General features: G+C 43.8%; 1 protein-coding gene across 1 annotated transcript; it reads left to right on the top strand.

Annotated features, from left to right (window-relative positions):
- The first annotated feature begins 7,315 nt into the window (after positions 1-7,315).
- LOC147889822 (uncharacterized) lies at positions 7,316-8,168 on the top strand. Its single transcript, XM_087391949.1, is given in 2 exon segments — positions 7,316-7,575; positions 7,578-8,168. Coding segments are annotated over 2 exon segments (741 nt in total). The 5' UTR covers positions 7,316-7,407; the 3' UTR covers positions 8,151-8,168.
- Positions 8,169-17,371: the final 9,203 nt, after the last annotated feature.

Here is a 17,371-nt window from a genome sequence, read left to right as displayed (position 1 = left end):
GAAAATTAGGTGGTTCTGCACCCACCAAAACTTGTGTGGCTCTCTATCTCTCTCTCTCCCTCTTCTGTTCTTGCTTCCATTGTGAGCACTCTCAACTGGTATCAGAGCCCGAGTGATCTAGCTGAGCGTGCGTGAATGCTTAGAAGCTCAGCAGCTCTGTAAGAGGAAGGAGAAGCTCTATGGGAAGCTTTGTGGGTGACTTTACTCACATCCGAGTGTGCAAAGACCTTGGAGGAACCTTTGGAAAAGTCACTTTGGCTTTGCGAAGTGGTTTTGAGAGCCTGTTAAGTGTTTTCAAAGAAAAAGTCTTTTTTTGAGCTTTTCCCTATTCCGTTCGATGACAAAGACTCCGTATTGACTTGTGGAGGCAACTATTGCTTGCTTTTGGTGTCCACTTCACTTTAGGAGCTTGGAAACACCTTCATTCTTGAATCTGGGATCATTTTATTGGATTTCTGACTCATTGTGTCAGTTTTTGCGTTTTTCTGCCCGGGTGTTGGAACTCAAGTTTGGAGCAACCATTTGCAGATTTGTCAGTTCTGGTGGATTTAGGAGGTCCTAAAACTTCTATGTTTCTCATCATTTGCACTCCGGTGGAGTTTACAAATAGCTCTGTTTCCAAAAACTTTTTTCAGTCCGTGTGTTGGACCAAGTGATTGAGACCACGGTTTCCAAAACCGTCTATCCCATTGCGTTTCGGACGCCCAAAAACCGCTACCTGTTAGTTCTTACGTGATTTGGTGGAGGATTTTCAGAGTTATAGATCTCTGTGTATTCGATTTCATCTCTTTATTATGCATTTTTCATTCTAAGATTTTGAAACCTTAGATTTATGCCACATGGCAGTGGATAAGTGTCGACTCCCATTTCTCACTCATCGATTGGGATTTTGGAGTTCTAGCAGAAGAGAGATATTTGTAGATTTTCTTGCTGAGTCCGATTATGTAATGGCGCCCATGTTTTGAGGCATCTTAGGTTCTATTTTCAGTAGCGGTCTTTTCCGTGGGACCATGATTTCTTGAGCATACCTTATGCAGATCACTCTGGTTGCAGGCAGTGCGCGCTCATTCGTGGTGTGCATTGGGTTGCAGTGGATGATTTATAGGCCATTTGGATGCATTGTGGTCCTTATTGGATGCACTGATAGGCCCAAATTACCTTGTGGGATGCTATTTTTTATAGATGCTTTGCACATGGATTCTATTTTATGCTGAGGGATAGCTTTGACACATTGCAGGTGATGCACTGATAGTGCTATGCTCTCTTGGATGAGATATTATTGATGCATATGCTAGCGGACAGTGTTTATGCTTGAGTCATTTGGCACTTATTGGCTTTTTGGATTGCCATTGTAGTTGGCATTTTCTTTTGGGCCAGATTTGCTCATATGGATGCATAGTATATGCACATGAGTCAGATGCTTTGAGACATGAGTTTTGGTGATATTTCACTCTATTGTGGCATACACATTTGGGTGCACCTAGTATTTGCAGAATGCAGCCTTAAATTTGCAAAGGGGTAGATCACAGTTTAGAGGGAAGTCCCAAGAAAGAGGCAAGTCTCGTAGCAAATCCAGGGCACAAAACATTGAGTGTTACCACTGTGGCAAGAAGGGCCATATGAAAAAGGATTGCTACAAGCTGAAAAGAGAGCAAAAGGATAAGAAAAAGAATGCAAATTGGGGTGCAAATCAAAAGGAAGAGAGTCCAAGGGAGGACAAAGGAAAAGTGAAGATCGAGGAGATCAATGCAGTCACACATGATAGTGACAATGACGTTCTCTTCATGTCTAGTTTATCTACAGAGTTGCTTACCACTTCAAATGATGCATATTCCCAGGATTGGATTTTGGATTCTGGTGCTTCATTCCATGTTACTCCCCATAGGGAATGGTTCTCCACTTATAAAAGTGGAAAGACAGGTTGTGTGCATCTTGGAAATGACTATGCATGTGATATAGTGGGAGTAGGTGACATAAAGTTTTCTTTTGCAAATGGGTCTGCATTTATTTTGAAACATGTGAGACATGTGCCTAAGTTGACCAAGAGTCTTATTTCAGTGGGTCAGCTAGATGATGCTAGTTTTCACACCACTTTTGGCTTTCAGAGTTGGAAATTTCAAAAGGGCTCTATGCTTTTGGCCAAGGGTGCCAAGTGTGGGACTTTGTATCCCTTACATGTATCAGGGGTATTTGATCATGTTGCTGCAATAACCAAGCAGCCAAGCACTTCTTTGTGGCATTGCAAGTTGGGGCACATGAGCCAGAATGGAATAAAACTCTTATGCCATTTGGGTTATGTACCACATTTGAGTTTCTCTGATTTTGAATTTTGTGAGCACTGTCTCTATGGGAAGTAGACTAAATCAGCCCATAAAAGAAGGGGAAAGAAAGAGTTTGAAAAGCTTGATTTGGTGCACTCAGACGTATGTGGTCCCATGCCTACACGGTCATTAGGCGGGGCTGAATACTATGTGACATTCATTGATGATGCAACTAGGAAAGTGTGGGCTTATGCTATAGCTCGGAAGAGTGATGTGTTCCAAGTATTTCAGAAATGGCTAGTCTTGGTTGAGAATCAGTCAGGTAGAACGCTTAAATGCCTACGGACTGACAATGGTGGAGAGTATCTCTCTCATGACTTTCAGCATTTCTATGATACACGTGGGATTAAGAGGGAGCTCACATCCCCTCGTACTCCAGAGCAAAATCTAGTTGTAGAAAAGATGAACCGTACCATTCAAGAAAGGTTGCAATGCATGCTTTCCAATGCAAGTCTTTCTGGTGGTTTTTGGGCTGAGGCAATGAAGACTACAGTGCATGTGATCAATAGATCACCTAGTAAGAGTTTGGATGGTGGTATTCCTGAAGAGGCATGGAGTGGCAAGAAGCCCTCTTACTCTCATTTGCGTATATTTGGGTGTGAGGCATATGCACATGTGCCAAAAGAGCTTCGAAAGAAGCTAGATCCTAAGTCTAGGAAATGCATCTTTCTGGGTTATGGTGAAAGTGGAGAGATGGGCTATCGTCTCTGGGATCCGGAAGCAAAGAAGATCAAACGTAGCCATGATGTAGTCTTCAATGAGAAGAAGATGCATAAGGCACCCATGAGGGATGTGGAAATGAGGAGAATCACTTTCCAGGATGTGAATCCACCTGCATATGTTGATAGACAGCAAGCTATCCATGCACCAAATGTGCAAGAAATGGTATCACCAAGTACTCCCACAGGTATTCAATCAAGGGTAGATGATGGATCATCTATTGGTGGAAATAATGAGCCAAATGTGGCTGATATGCAGGTGGGACAGCAAGCTGAAATGCCCTTGAGAAGATCATCTAGAGTGTCTAGACCGCCTGATAAGTTTGTTCCAGGGGTAGACTATGTGATGCTTACTGATTGCGGGGAGCCTTCTTGCTACAGAGAGGCTATGATGCACGAGGATCAACGCAAGTGGGAGTATGCTATGCAATCAGAGATGAGTTCACTTATAGAGAATAAGACTTGGGACTTGGTTTCTCTGCCACATGGAAAGAAAGCATTGCCATGTAAATGGGTCTACAAAATGAAGGTCACAGGTGATGATATGCCTAGGTACAAGGCCCGTTTGGTTGCTAAAGGGTTCAAGCAAGAGAAGGGTGTGGACTTTGATGAGATATTCTCTCCGGTTGTGAAGATGACCACACTTAGATGCATGCTTGGACTAGTGGCATCAGAGGATATGGAGCTTATGCAGATGGATGTCAAGACAGCTTTCTTGCATGGGGATTTGCATGAGGAAATTTACATGGTGCAGCCGAAAGGCTTTGAAGAAAAGGGCAAAGAGCATTTAGTTTGCAAGCTGAAGAAGAGTCTCTATGGTCTTAAGCAAGCACCTAGAGAATGGTATCAGAAGTTTGATGCTTTCATTCGGTCCCAGGGTTTTAGAAGGAGTGAAATTGATCACTGCCTCTACACTAAAAGGGCTAAGGATAATAGCCTGATAATCTTGGCACTATATGTGGATGATATGCTATTGGCTAGCAAGAATACTTACGAGCTAGATGCATTAAAGGCCAAGTTGCATGAGGCCTTTGATATGAAGGATTTGGGATTTGCAGGTCATATTCTTGGTATGCGCATCACGCGTGATCGGAGTAGGAAACTCCTTTGGCTTTCACAAAAAGAGTATGTTACAAAAGTATTGTAGCATTTCAATATGGAGGGGGGGAAGGCAGTGAGTACTCCATTGCCTCCATATGTGAAACTGAGTCATATAGATAGTCCCAAATCAGATGAGGAAAGGGCCATGATGGCCAAGGTTCCTTATGCATCAGCAGTTGGGAGTCTTATGTATGCTATGATAGCTACTAGACTAGACATTGCATTTGCAGTGGGAGTTGTTAGCCGGTATATGGCTAATCCAGGAAAGAGGCATTGGGAGGCAGTTAAGTGTATCATGAGGTACATGAAGGGTACCAAGGAGATGTGCATCTGCTTTGGTAGAGGAGACGTGCGTGTACTTGGGTACACAGATTCAGACTATGCAAGGCATGTGGATAGTAGGAGATCCACTTCTGGTTATGTGTTCACCTTTGCAGGTGGTGCAATGTCATGGATGTCTCGCGCACAGAAGTGCGTTGCTTTGTCTACCACAGAGGCTGAGTATGTTGTTGCAGCCACAGAGGGTTGCAAGGAGGCTATATGGCTTGATTGGCTAGTGGGAGATTTGGGTATTCATACAGGTGTACCGACATTGCATAGTGATTCCATGAGTGCTATTCAGCTAGCACGAAATCCGATCTTTCACGCAAAGACCAAACACATTGAGGTCAGGTACCATTTCATCAGGGAGGTACTTGAGGACAAGCGCATAGAGTTTGTCAAGGTTCATAATGATGATAACTATGCAGATATGCTGATGAAGAGTCTACCTAGTCAGCGGTTTGAGTATTGTCATGTATTGATGGGCATTGGATAGTACGGTCATTGGTTGTTCTCTCTTAAAGGCACATTGTCCTTTAAGTGGGAGGTTGTGGGGGTTAAAGGTCACTGTGCCTTTACCCCAGTTATGTACAATACTCAAACACATATATAAATGAATAAAAAAGAAGATTAGGGTGGTTCTGCACCCACCAAAACTTGTGGCTCTCTGTCTCTCTCTCTCCCTCTTCCGTTCTTGCTTTCGTTGTGAGCACTCTCAGAAAATTGAGAAATCCCACACTTGCTCCATAAAAAGAATAGATTACCACATTTGCAATCATCTAGACTTGTTAGGATGGGACAAAATGACTAGATGGCTTCTTTATCTTGCTGTCTAATCAGTTTGTAAGAAGTGCAATTGATTGTATGCATTATATGTTCCTTAATAAGACCACAATTTGTAATTAGCTTAAATAGACCATCAAATAAAGGGAGAGCATCACTCAGGCATATTTGCCAATCATATTATGCCCAAACCAGAGGCAGAGAGGATTCTATACCACTTTTCAAAATCACAAAATGCTTTCAGTCTTGCCCTCTCCTCATCATCATCAGTGGGTGTCAATATCCATGAAAGGTCCTTGAGTCCATATGGGAGCTCTATGTTATGGTCAACATTGTGAGAGTGGATTGGGAAAAGTGCTAGGGTCAAACACTATGAGACTGGATAGGTAAAAATGTTAGGGTCAACATTGTGAGAGTAGATAGTTAAAAAATTTTCCCAAATTCCCTTTCACCAAATCCGTCTCTTTACACTTCTCACTCTCATCAATTAAGAAACATTGAAAGTAGAAGTTTTAAAACCAACAAATTTCAAGACATTTTAGCTATATTTTTGCTTTATACCTTCAAAGTTTCAATGAAATCCCTTTAAATACATTCCAAATAAAAATTCCAATAAAAACCCGTCCTCCCTATTCTGCTAATCAATACATTGTTGAATTATTTTCAATTGGGGAACCTATTTAAGTGGTATTTGTGGGAATGTAATATTTAGAGTCGGTACACACTGCCTAATACTCACCCATGGTAGAGAAGCGGTGAGCAAGGTGTGGTTACAGATTGAGTGGACAATTTATCTTGGAAAAATGAAGCATTATTACCCAACGAGTATAGATGGCCCACATGGTGTACCAAAGGCAAATTTTTGATTTGTGTGTGTAGGGTTCAAACCTTTTGCTATCGCAGGGTACGAATGGTGGGTTGAGGCTGCCCATGCTCATGGGCACCCCCTATTTGTGTATCAAATCATTGTTGCACACATGACACCCACATCAAGTCACAGGGCATGTCCCTTCTACCCATACGCTTAGGTGGTTGGTGTGTACGAGCTCGTGTTGTCTGGGGGGGAAAAAGCAAGCCAAGCGATATCCTCTTAAAGGGCAACCAAATTGGCAAATTTCAATTACTTTCCTATTGACTGACAATCCAACCAACTAATTTGAAATTTAACTGACTAGATGCTAAGCTAAGACTAAAGCCGTAGTACAAAGGGGCTCTTTGCGCTATTGGTGGCACTAGAGAGTCAGCCCATTAGGCAGGTGATCTCTGAAAGCAAATTATAGCCCTGTGTGTTGTGGGCTCCCTGTAAGGCCACCACCTTGTCTTGGCTGCATCAGCTGCCATCATCCTGACGAGTCTCCATTAGAAGGAACAAGATGAGCGAATGGAGACCTTGTGTGCAGAGAGAGACTCCATGGTCTCTGAGAAGGGCAGCCACTATTAGTATTCCAATCCAGTGGTGGAATGTTCGTTGGGTTGGAATCGTCAATTTTCAAGATGCCAATTGTGGTTGACCTAGCATGGGGCTAGGAGAATTGCCATGAAAATCGCCTACTAGTGGGGCAGGGCAAGGGGGGCTAGCAAGCGTGGGGAAGCTTTCTTAAGCCACTGACACACAGATACTCGCAGATAGACGTTTTGCCAAAAGAAGACGAATTGGAGGATAGAAAAGGGGCTGGTGGGCACTGCTAGCTTGCAGAGTAAGGGGTGTGGTTGGGGGAGCTCTCCCCACCCTGTTCTTCCATTTGGGGGGAGCATCCCTGACCAACTTCTTGTCCGCTGCCCCGTTCTCTCGCTAGTCTCCATTGTCAGCCATTGCGAAGCGTGTCTTTGCCAAAAATGTGCTTGCGTGGCAATGTGTAAAGGTGTGGTGGACGGACAAGCGCGAGAACCAAAATGTTGGTTTGTAAACGTGGGTATGTACGTGAGAAAAAGAAAACGGTCACTAGATTCAAATATGCAACGGTAACTAGATTCAAAAGTGCAACGGTCGTTTTTCAAACTTCCGGCGTCCAAACATGAAAGGATGGATGACTTTATTTTTGGCGCATGAAGCACCAGGATGCATCTGCTCTTCGCCACAATCCAATTCCGTCACCTTCGCCTCGCATAGATCGCTGAAATCCTCAATCTTAGTCACTTTTTTGCAGTAGCAAGCAACCTTGATGGAGCAGAAATTCCTACCTCGCCCCATCGCTATCTTCTTGGACATCGAGAATTGCAGCGTCCCATCTGAAGTCCGCGCTGAGGATGTCGCAGCAAACATCCGCACTGCCCTCAGCTCTCACCCGGATTTGAAGGAGGGGGCCGTGACAATCTTTTCTGCTTATGGCGCGATCTCGACCGTTTTCCTCGTCGAGTGAATGAAGGATGCCGGACGACAGGGATTAATCTGATTGATGTTCCGAGCGGCAAAAAGGAAGCATCCGACAAAGCAATATTGGTGGATATGTTCTTGTTTGCACTCGAGAATCCACCTCCTTCCACTATCCTGCTGATTTCGGGGGACGTGGACTTCGCTCCTGCTCTCCACAAGCTAGGGCAGCGTGGATACACTGTGGTGCTTGCCGTTCCCGGCACGGTTGTTTCGCCTGCCCTTCGTAACGCCGGTCAATTTGTTTGGGACTGGCCGCGGGTAGCTCGCGGTGAGGGCTTAGTTCCTACGAAAACATTCCTCAAGGACAAACTGGCGGACACAATCGGTGCACCATTGCCTTCTATGGACACTTCTGAGCTTGCGGCTAAAGAGAAACGTCATACGATTGTGGATACTAATCTGGATTTTGGACATGCTTCACTTCATCATTGCCAGCAGGTTAAAGACATTAAAGAACTTGAAGGTCTCTTAGTAAACCTTTTGTATTGGAGTGGAGGCGAAATATTGCTCAATGGAGTTGCAAGCAAATAGTCCCACCATTTTGGAAGAGAGCTTCGTCTTTCTGAGTATGGCTCACCGAAACTGGCTCGTCTGATAACAAGAATGCCAGATGCTTGTATAATAAAAGGGAAAGGGTCTGGTACGAAATTGCGTTTAAGTGAAGCTATACTAGCCAGAATTGTGAATCGCCCCCGTGATAAGAAGAAAAAGAAGTCGATCAAAGTGAAATATGCTAGTAAAATTGGACGCCATAGAAGCCGTATGGACATTGAATGCTCGTTTGTCAAATCGTGCACTTGTTCATAAGATTAGAGAGTTATTTACACAAGCAGATTTGAATCGATGCCATGGGCTTCGACGGCTGTAAGTCATGAACGCCGGCTATATGTAAGCGACTTCGTCAATCAAGAGAGCAATTGATTGAAAGCAATTCCCCAAGAGCTTCGTCTCTTTTCTTTGATTTCACGTCTTCTATCCTAGCGAGTCTCGACCATGCCGCAGAGAACACTCATGTGCGCCTTTCAGAAGATGAAGAAACGAATGCAGCATGAGATGCTGAAAGCGTGAGCGATTTCCTAGTAAAAAAGAATTTTGTGCTAGTACTCGTGCAAATTTCATCAATAGGAGCAAATTTCATCAGTCCTGTCTTTTTGCGACAGCAGGTATATCACACCATTTTCACGTTTTGAAAAGTTTTTCAGGCAGAAACAGCGGAATCTTCTAATTGCCAATTGCCTATGCATGCAAGTTTCAGCCATTGCAAGTAGCACTTGGATTACTTGCTATGCCAAAAGAAGGCGCTCCTAGGAAAAAATTTTGATTGTTTGCTGTTAGAATAGCCTCCCCCGGCAAAATACTGAGGAGGATGCGAGGTTACGATTGAATGTGGGCTAGCCTACCTTGTGTGCCTTGCAATTTATTGTGTTCGGCCGACATCTAAAGTGATGATATCCATGCAGACCGTATCACGTTTATGTGGACAATTTTAACGCTACACCCTTCAAATTTTTCATCTTGAAAAATTTTAGCTGTGGCGTATTGCATTGCTCTGGAAGAAGGCTATCTGATAGAGACTGTCCTGAAGCATCTAGATCTTATTTGAAATGATGTGGGACTTATCCCATGTTGAAGAGGCCTCGTTGGCATACTGTCCAGCTAAAACAAACTCTCTTGACTAACCGCACTATGTGGCTAATCTACTTTCATTTGCTACAATGTCGGGTAAATGCATTTGCAAGCGTAAAAATTGCATGGTTGATCTGTAATCTCTAATCTTTACGGGTGATAGAGAAAACGGCAGAATCAATCATGGGAAACTGTAGTGTGAAATGGGCGTAAAAGCTGTCAATTGCAGTTGAGACTGTTGTAACCATCCAGAAGAAGCTATAAAGGAGCTGCAAGAAGGGCAAACATCAGGCAGGAGAAGAGAAGTTCCAAGATCTCATTATCTTTCTTGATTTGCCTTGTCGTCTAAGTCCTGTCAGTAATCCTGCAATAGAACGCAAGCTAATCAAATCCAGTTGTTACTATTTGGAGCAGGGATGACTACAAAAACTCTGATAGCGTTGCCCCCTTTATCCCAGAAGAAGATATCATCTCAAGAGATTGTCCAAACAAACATAGCGAAGACAGCCCAAAAACACGTGACGAGAACTAGGAAGGAAATGCAGTCGTTACTATTCGGAGCAGGGATGACTACAGCAACTCTGATAGCGTTGCCCCCTTTATCCCAAAAGAAGAAATTATCTGAAGAAATTATCCAAACAAACATAGCTAAGACAGGCCAGAAACATGTCAGGAGAACTAGGAAGAGGCTGTGTTTGGTGTGTGACATATCATATATAAGATTACAATGTGGTGGCATGGCCCCTTCAAAGGTGGTTTCAGGCCCATGTCTTATCTCATCAGGTATGCAAATCCTAGATGCTTTCTGTTCAGATCAAGTGGTACAGAGATCACTTGATGCAGTATCAAAGTGTATTTCGATATCTCCCTGCCAAAGAATAGACATGAACCCACACAAAGAGGGACCCTGGAGCTCCAGACCAGACACATAACAGTTTGCAATCAACACGCAACTCTGTAGCAACAACCAGGCACTCAAAGGACTAGACATGAGTCAACTGCCTTCCAAAGACGAATCATGGATACACACTAGCAACAGCTCCACCTTCCAATCGCCCAAAGCAATATTTCATCACCCTAGACACAGATAGACAGATGTAGTAGGGATTATCCATTGCCATGGACTCTTCTTTTGTTGTGAACTTTCTCTCTTTCTTTCCTTCTCCTTTTTATGAGATCGAAAATGAGGGTGTATATTTATAAAGTCTTCAAAATTACATCTTTACACCAATGGAGCCACAGCTTTGTGTCATCAAAAGAGAAGAAATTATCTCTACAGGGGCCCATTCCCAGCATTGAAAGCTAATCTTATTAACCCCTCTCAGACTCCCTCCAGTTGTAAGGATGTCCCAAAAAGGGTGCCTTTTAGGTTGTTGGGCATCCCAATAGGTTTCGACTACTCCATAAAAGACAGATTCTAGTAGGTGCTGCAAATCAATCACTCGCATCTGTCTTTCATCGAGAAGCAAAACCTATAGGGATGCCCAACAATTAGACCTGGCAAGGTCCTCAATATTCCTGGCTGTAAGACAAATTTTATTTTTTTAAAGGATAGAAAATTCAGAACTGGCAGAAGGTCTTCAACCTTCTTTGGCTATAAGGATGTTTGTTCTCAATCACTTCCTTCACCCATCAATGATCTATTTCATCTGGGTTGGGTATCAATAGGCTAAACTGAACCTTAGAACTTTCGTATGGGGGGGACGAGAGTCAGAGGAAAATTCCTGAACTCAAGTGGGTGCTTTGCACTCTCTCAAGAGAGGGTTTGGGCATAGTTAATATTGAAGGTCAGTCGCAAGGTTTATGGGGAAATGGATAATTAACGCAATTTAAAACAGTGGCACATGTTAGTCCTACCTTCTTAAAGACATAGGGCGGACCAGATGCAAGAGTTGGAAACACTATCCTAACAAAACACCTTTATAATAAGGAGCCTTGTGTGACAAGGATTGAAAGTCAAAGCCTGAAAATGCTCAAATGGATAGACTTCTCTAGAAAAAAAGGAACTTCCACTCACAAGTCCATTTGGTTCTCAATTATCTAGGAGATAAAACCCTCCCAGAAACCTCATTGAAGTAGGCAATGAGACGTGGGGCGATTTGTTAGATCAGAGGGAATAGAGATGGCGACACAAGAGAGAACTAAATGAGATGTAAATTATGCCATTGTATAGCTTGAATGGGTTTGCTACTTAAGCACTTCAGAAGACAATGTAGGTGGTAGTAGGCAATACAACTTTATTAGGGGATTTAACTGGCCAACCCATCTTAATAGTACACACTTAGGGCACACCGGGGAAGTTTTGGATGCTGTTGTTGTCAATAGAAAATGGTTAAGAAGGGATTCCATCAATGTTAGATTAGAGGGAATAGAGATGGAGGCATGAGAGAGAACTACATGAGATGTATAGTATGCCATTGCATAGACTAAACAGGTTTGCTCTTTAATCACTACAGAAGGCAATGTAGATTCTGATAGGGAATGTCTTACTTCAATGGGTAGTATAGGCAATTCAACTTTCTTAGGGGATTTGATTGGCCCACCCATCTTCTCACTACACACTTAGGGCACACAAAAAAGGGTTGAGAAGGGATTCCATCAACACTTGGACCTTGCGGTTTGGTCATTTTGAAACGAGGAAATCATTGAAAATTGACCTCTTTGGCTAATTATACAAAAGGTTACCTGGACACCATTATTGGGTTGTTACTATAGGTAGAAGGAGCAACATCTACACATCAAATACAACAGAGCGTCGAAAGATATGGCACATCTCTTCATGAACTAATGATTCTTTAAGAGGGTGTGGAGAACCCATTTTCTTTTAATTTTACAACGTTGTAGTTGGGTGAAGTTCCAGTGAGACACAACCACCATGGAATGCTTTAAGAAGTACAGTTGTGTGGTTAATAGTGTTACATTGCAATGCAATGTTATTTAACTATGTCTCTTTAAAGGTCTTGCAACTCACCGGTCAATGGTTGATGCATACAAGAACAAGACATGATCATTAAGGCATGTGGACTATACCTACAGCACCTCAGAGCTCAAGCAAGACATTGGACTGACTAAGGAAGTTGGAAACTACAAGAGATGCATGGAATAGTTCGAAACTGCAAGGGACACATGTAATTTTATCTATGATGTGGTGGAAGCTATACAAGAGTAGAGTGAGTTTATTTAGTCAATGGAATATGCCAGCTCTTTTTGCCTTTTCCTATGGCACCCCATACTAGTTTCTATGATGTGGTGGAAGCTATACAAGAGTAGAGTGAGTTTATTTAGTCAATGGAATATGCTAGCTCTTTTCGCCTTTTCCTATGGCACCCCATACTAGTTTTGGGTAGGCATTTATGTAGCTCGGCCTATGAGACCCTTGTGGTCTTCAATAAATGTTTATAGATGTTAATATCAGTCTCCTTCTTCTGTCCTTGTTCCTATCCTTGTCTCCCACCTAACCCCCCCCCCCATCTCTCTCTCTCTCTCTCTCTCTCTCTCTCTCTCTCTCTCAGTTGCTTTATGCACTCCCTGGGAGCTACCTTGTGCCCTCCTTGAATGGATGTATTGGCTGGTTTTTTGATGTCCATAAGCATGTAGGTCTCCTATGGACATTAATGGACTCTCTCTCTCTCTCTCTCTCTCTCTCTCTCTCTCTCTCTCTCTCTCTCTCTCTCTCTCTCTCTCTCTACAAGAGCAGGCCCGCTATATTTAGGAGCAAGCTGGTCTTATCCAGGGACTGCGACAGGATATTTCGCAACTCAAGGAGGAGATTATCTCTACTCGTATAGTCCCAAGGAGCATGCCAGTTGTTGAGGCACAGATTGTGAGTATGCAATCTATCATCGAGGAGACATCAAGCCGGGTAGATGTGGCCAAACGGGAACCTGCAAAGGTATTTGTCTTGGCCACTCTTTTGGAGCAGCAGCAGCAGAGAGCCAATAAGGCTCTCAATAGCAGGCTTCATGGGATCCCACAAACTGAGAGCACTCCAATGAGTAATGCGGCTAAGTTTGTAGCCACCACTCTTGGGGTAGATGAATATGGGATCGAGAGTGCACGGTGGGTGGGGAGAGACCCCAATCGAGAGTAGTCCCTCATTATACACTTTCATGATGCGCATGCGCGACTGGCAGCTTTACGATGTAGATCTATTCTTTGAGACCACCCATCAATTTCCATGGATGAGGATCTCGGCCCCCTACAGGTAGAAGAGAGACGCATTCTAATGCAACAGTGAGATCAGGCATGGAAGGATGGAAAGTGGGCGGTTGTACGAGATGGGTGAGTTTTTACAAGGCCCCTCTCCCACATAGGGGGACGGGGTCTATGAGACACATATTCGAGACCTTATCCTTGACTGTTTGGAACTGTAATAGTACCTTATGGTCGGAACCAGGGAATTTTGAAATCCTATTCAAGTCGTGACATAGTCTTCTATAAAGAGACACATCAGAGTCGGAGCATCCTCTACCCATGGGGTCAGTGGCTACACCTAGGAGGTAGCTTACAGAGATGAGATGAGGAACACTCAAGGAGTACGAGGATTTGGTGGGGTAGCAGTTCTCTACAAGTCTTCTCTTTTGGGGGCCATTTCAACAAAGAAGATAGATTCACACTCTAGGTTCCTTTGGATCCGAATTCGACACACAAGTAACCAAGATTTGTTTATAGCAGTATGCTACTTTCCTCCCAAGACCTCACACTTTGCTCGAGGGTCGAGACGTCCGAGAGGAGAGGGATACATCACCATTTGTAGCCCTCTATCAGGATATCATTGATTTCTCGAGTCGCGAGGAAGTCCTTCTGGTTGGGGAGAGGATAGGGGCACGTCAAGGTATCACTCCTAGACGTCAAAGATGATTCTATTATGTTACCAGATATTGATCTAGAGGATGCAGGCTTATTGCGAATCTCAACAAGTAGGCAAGCCTCGGTCACATCTTATGATCAATTGCTTGATCTTGGCAAGATGCCTGATCCCGTTAATTATAATGGTCTTGACAGATGGCCATCCTTGGGTGGTTTTACATGCTTCCCTCATGGAGGGGGGGCTCTAGCATTGTTGACTATATCCTAGGATCCCTTGCCTTTTCCTCCCACATCACCAACTTTCCATCATGCCATTAGCCCCTGGGGCTGACCATACCTATCTCTTCTTCAGTGTTTCTACACCTTGCCTTGCTATACCCTTCACTCCTTCAATCACTCACAACACTTCTCAAGATGTACATTTTGATTGTAGTCTTTCACTTAGGTCCTCAGCACGCCTTTATACTCTCCTCACATATATTGACTTTATCCCCCTACTAGAGGATCGTGCCGCCCTGATCACCTGTTCACTCCATGAGGCTGCACTTCATGACTTCCCTCACACTACTTGCTCTACCCCCCACCACCATTGGGGACCGCCCCTTGCAATAGTTGGTACGATGATGAGTGTAAGACTTTCCACCACCAACTCAGATTCGAGACTAAACATAATACGCAAGTATCGTTGATTAGTATGCAGGATTAAACAAGAGGTTATCCGCCGAAGTGAGGGGTAATTACTGAACATTTTGTTTAGTAGTAACTCCAAGGACTTTTGGTGGAGATTCCTAGAGAGACAGTCCACTTCACCTTTCACTGATACTAGAGTCTGGCAAGACTACGCACACACATTATATGACATCCGTGATCAACCCACTCTTGACTTGTCATACCTACCTCACCCTACTTTTTGTATACTCTTCACTAAAGGGGGTGTTAAGGATGCAATGATGAAGCTCCATAATGGCTGAGTGAAAGATCATGACAGTCTATGCACCGAATTCATTGTATATGGGATAAATATCCTCACCCCAATCCTAGCAAAAAATTTTAATGAAGCTGTTTGCCTTGGCTTCCCACAAACTAGACTCTTAACACTATCTCACCAATCCATAAGGTAGGGGATCCCATGAACCAGGGGAACTATATGACTATTATGATTGGGCATGTCATGTCCAAGATCTATGCATCTGTGCTTGATTCTGAGGTCAGTCGATTTGCAAATATGCGCGAGCTCAGAGCATATGGACAGGCTGGGTTCCAACATGATCATGGAATCATGGATCACATTCTCATGCTCAGATGTATCATTGAGGAGGTGAGAGCATGGAGACAGAGGGTTTATTGTTGCTTTGTGGATTTTTGCAAAGCCTTTGATACCGTTCCCAGGGCCCGCCTCATCATGCACTTGCAAGACTTGGGTTATGATCAGGAGGTCATTTGGGCAGTTATGCACTTTATGAGAGAGTTCAGACAGGGGCTGAATGGACAGATGAGATTTTGAGTACGATTGGGGTCAAACAAGGATTCCCTTTATCACCCACCTTGTTTGGGCTTTACATCGATGAGCTTGAGACAATAATGTAGACATTAGGGGGGATGGGCTCTCTTGCTTGCACTCTGATTCAAATATTGTTTCATGTAGATGATGTGGTACTTCTATCATCCTCAGTAGAGGAGCTCCAAAGACATCTCGATGCACTAAAGTCCTTCTGTGAGTCCCATGATCTAGAGGTCACAAAACCAAGGTTATGATCTTCAATACATCTTGAGTCCTGATGCATCAAGAGAGTTTTTTCTTTGATAGGTCACCAATAGAGATTGTTTCAACATACAAATTCCTAGGGGTTATCTTTTTCGGATCCATTTTCAACATGAGACCAGTGATGCAGGCTTGCCTAAGCAAAGGGTATGCCTTGTTAGCCAGGTTGGAGAGGCAGTGCTTCCGTTCACATTTCTAGGACCCAAAGACCAAATGTCTTCTATTTGACTCCTTGGTTCGACCAGCAAGGATGTATGGTAGCCCTTATTGGGGGCCTGACCTATCAATTATGGAATGGGATCCAGTAAAGCGGCTGTTGTAGGTGCTTATGCTCTCATGGATGATTTGGATTAAGCCATCAATCCCTCACCATATCATTCAGGTTGAGTTTGGATCTTCACCATTGCAGCTTGATGTATCTTTCCACATCATTACCTACTTATATTGAGTTAGGGCATATGAAGATCGTACCTCTAGCCATAGCAGACTACCATGGTTAGCATTGCCCTCCTCCATGGTGTTATCAGTGGGGCCGGTAACCAGAGATGCTGGTATGTGCACAGAGTGAGATGGTTTGAGTGGTTGGGGTTACATATGGTTTGATGTGCCATTCTCCCCACTGCAGTATCATGAGGTCAACCAGGTCATACGTGAGGATCTTCTATAGTTACATACATTTTGGAACCAACTGAGCTCCCCGGGAAGCTTTAGCTTCTACAAAGATCATTGCCTACATATCTCAAATGAGTTTGATGTGCCATTCTCCCCACTGCAGTATCATGAGGTCAACCAGGTCATACGTGAGGATCTTCTACAGTTACACACATTTTGGAGCCGGCTAAGCTCCCCGGGAAGCTTTAGCTTCTACAAAGATCATTGCCTACATATCTCGAATGAGGGGTTTATTGACCCACCAGGGTATACACGGGTTCACTTACCCCATTCATTGAGGATCTCCATTGGACAGCTTCGGGTCTCTTCACATAGGCTCTGCATTGAGAGTGCCCGAGCAAAGGGACTACCTAGGGAGGGGCACATTTGTACTCTATGTAGCCTATAGGAGGTTGAGTCAGAGGTACATTTCATCTTTAGATGCCCTGTTTACTATGAGATCAAGGGGCGATTCTATTGCCTATTCAAAGATAGTTCTCGTGTGGTATCCCAATTTATCTCTTATCTAGATCAGAGGTGCTTGGCCGCATTCATTCATGAACCATCGTGAGCACCTACTCCAATCTCAAAGACATGAGGAGCAGACCCAATTGGACTCATCTCAAAGAATGATCATTGAGTTCTTTCAACCCAATCACACAGATGCTCGCTTTACAAGTCTCAGACATGATCGTGACCCAGGGCCAGTGACATGATAGCTCAGACAAAGGGTTGATGCACAAATTACACTTGGGGACATTCTCTCCATGTTCAGAGTGGGAGCCAGAGTGACAGATGTGATGGTCACCCTCGTCAGATGTAGAGTTATGACCAGGAGACAGCATAGGGCTACACCCACCACTAGGGGCAGCTAGCACTCCATATCTGATTTCATGCTATCACT

Source organism: Dipteris shenzhenensis, chromosome 20, assembly GCF_047967505.1.
Source record: "Dipteris shenzhenensis isolate YYH24624 ecotype China chromosome 20, Dip_SZ_1.0, whole genome shotgun sequence".
Lineage (NCBI taxonomy): Eukaryota > Viridiplantae > Streptophyta > Polypodiopsida > Gleicheniales > Dipteridaceae > Dipteris > Dipteris shenzhenensis.
The sequence above is the reverse complement of the archived record's forward strand: the minus strand, read 5'-3'. Positions and strand labels throughout refer to the sequence as shown.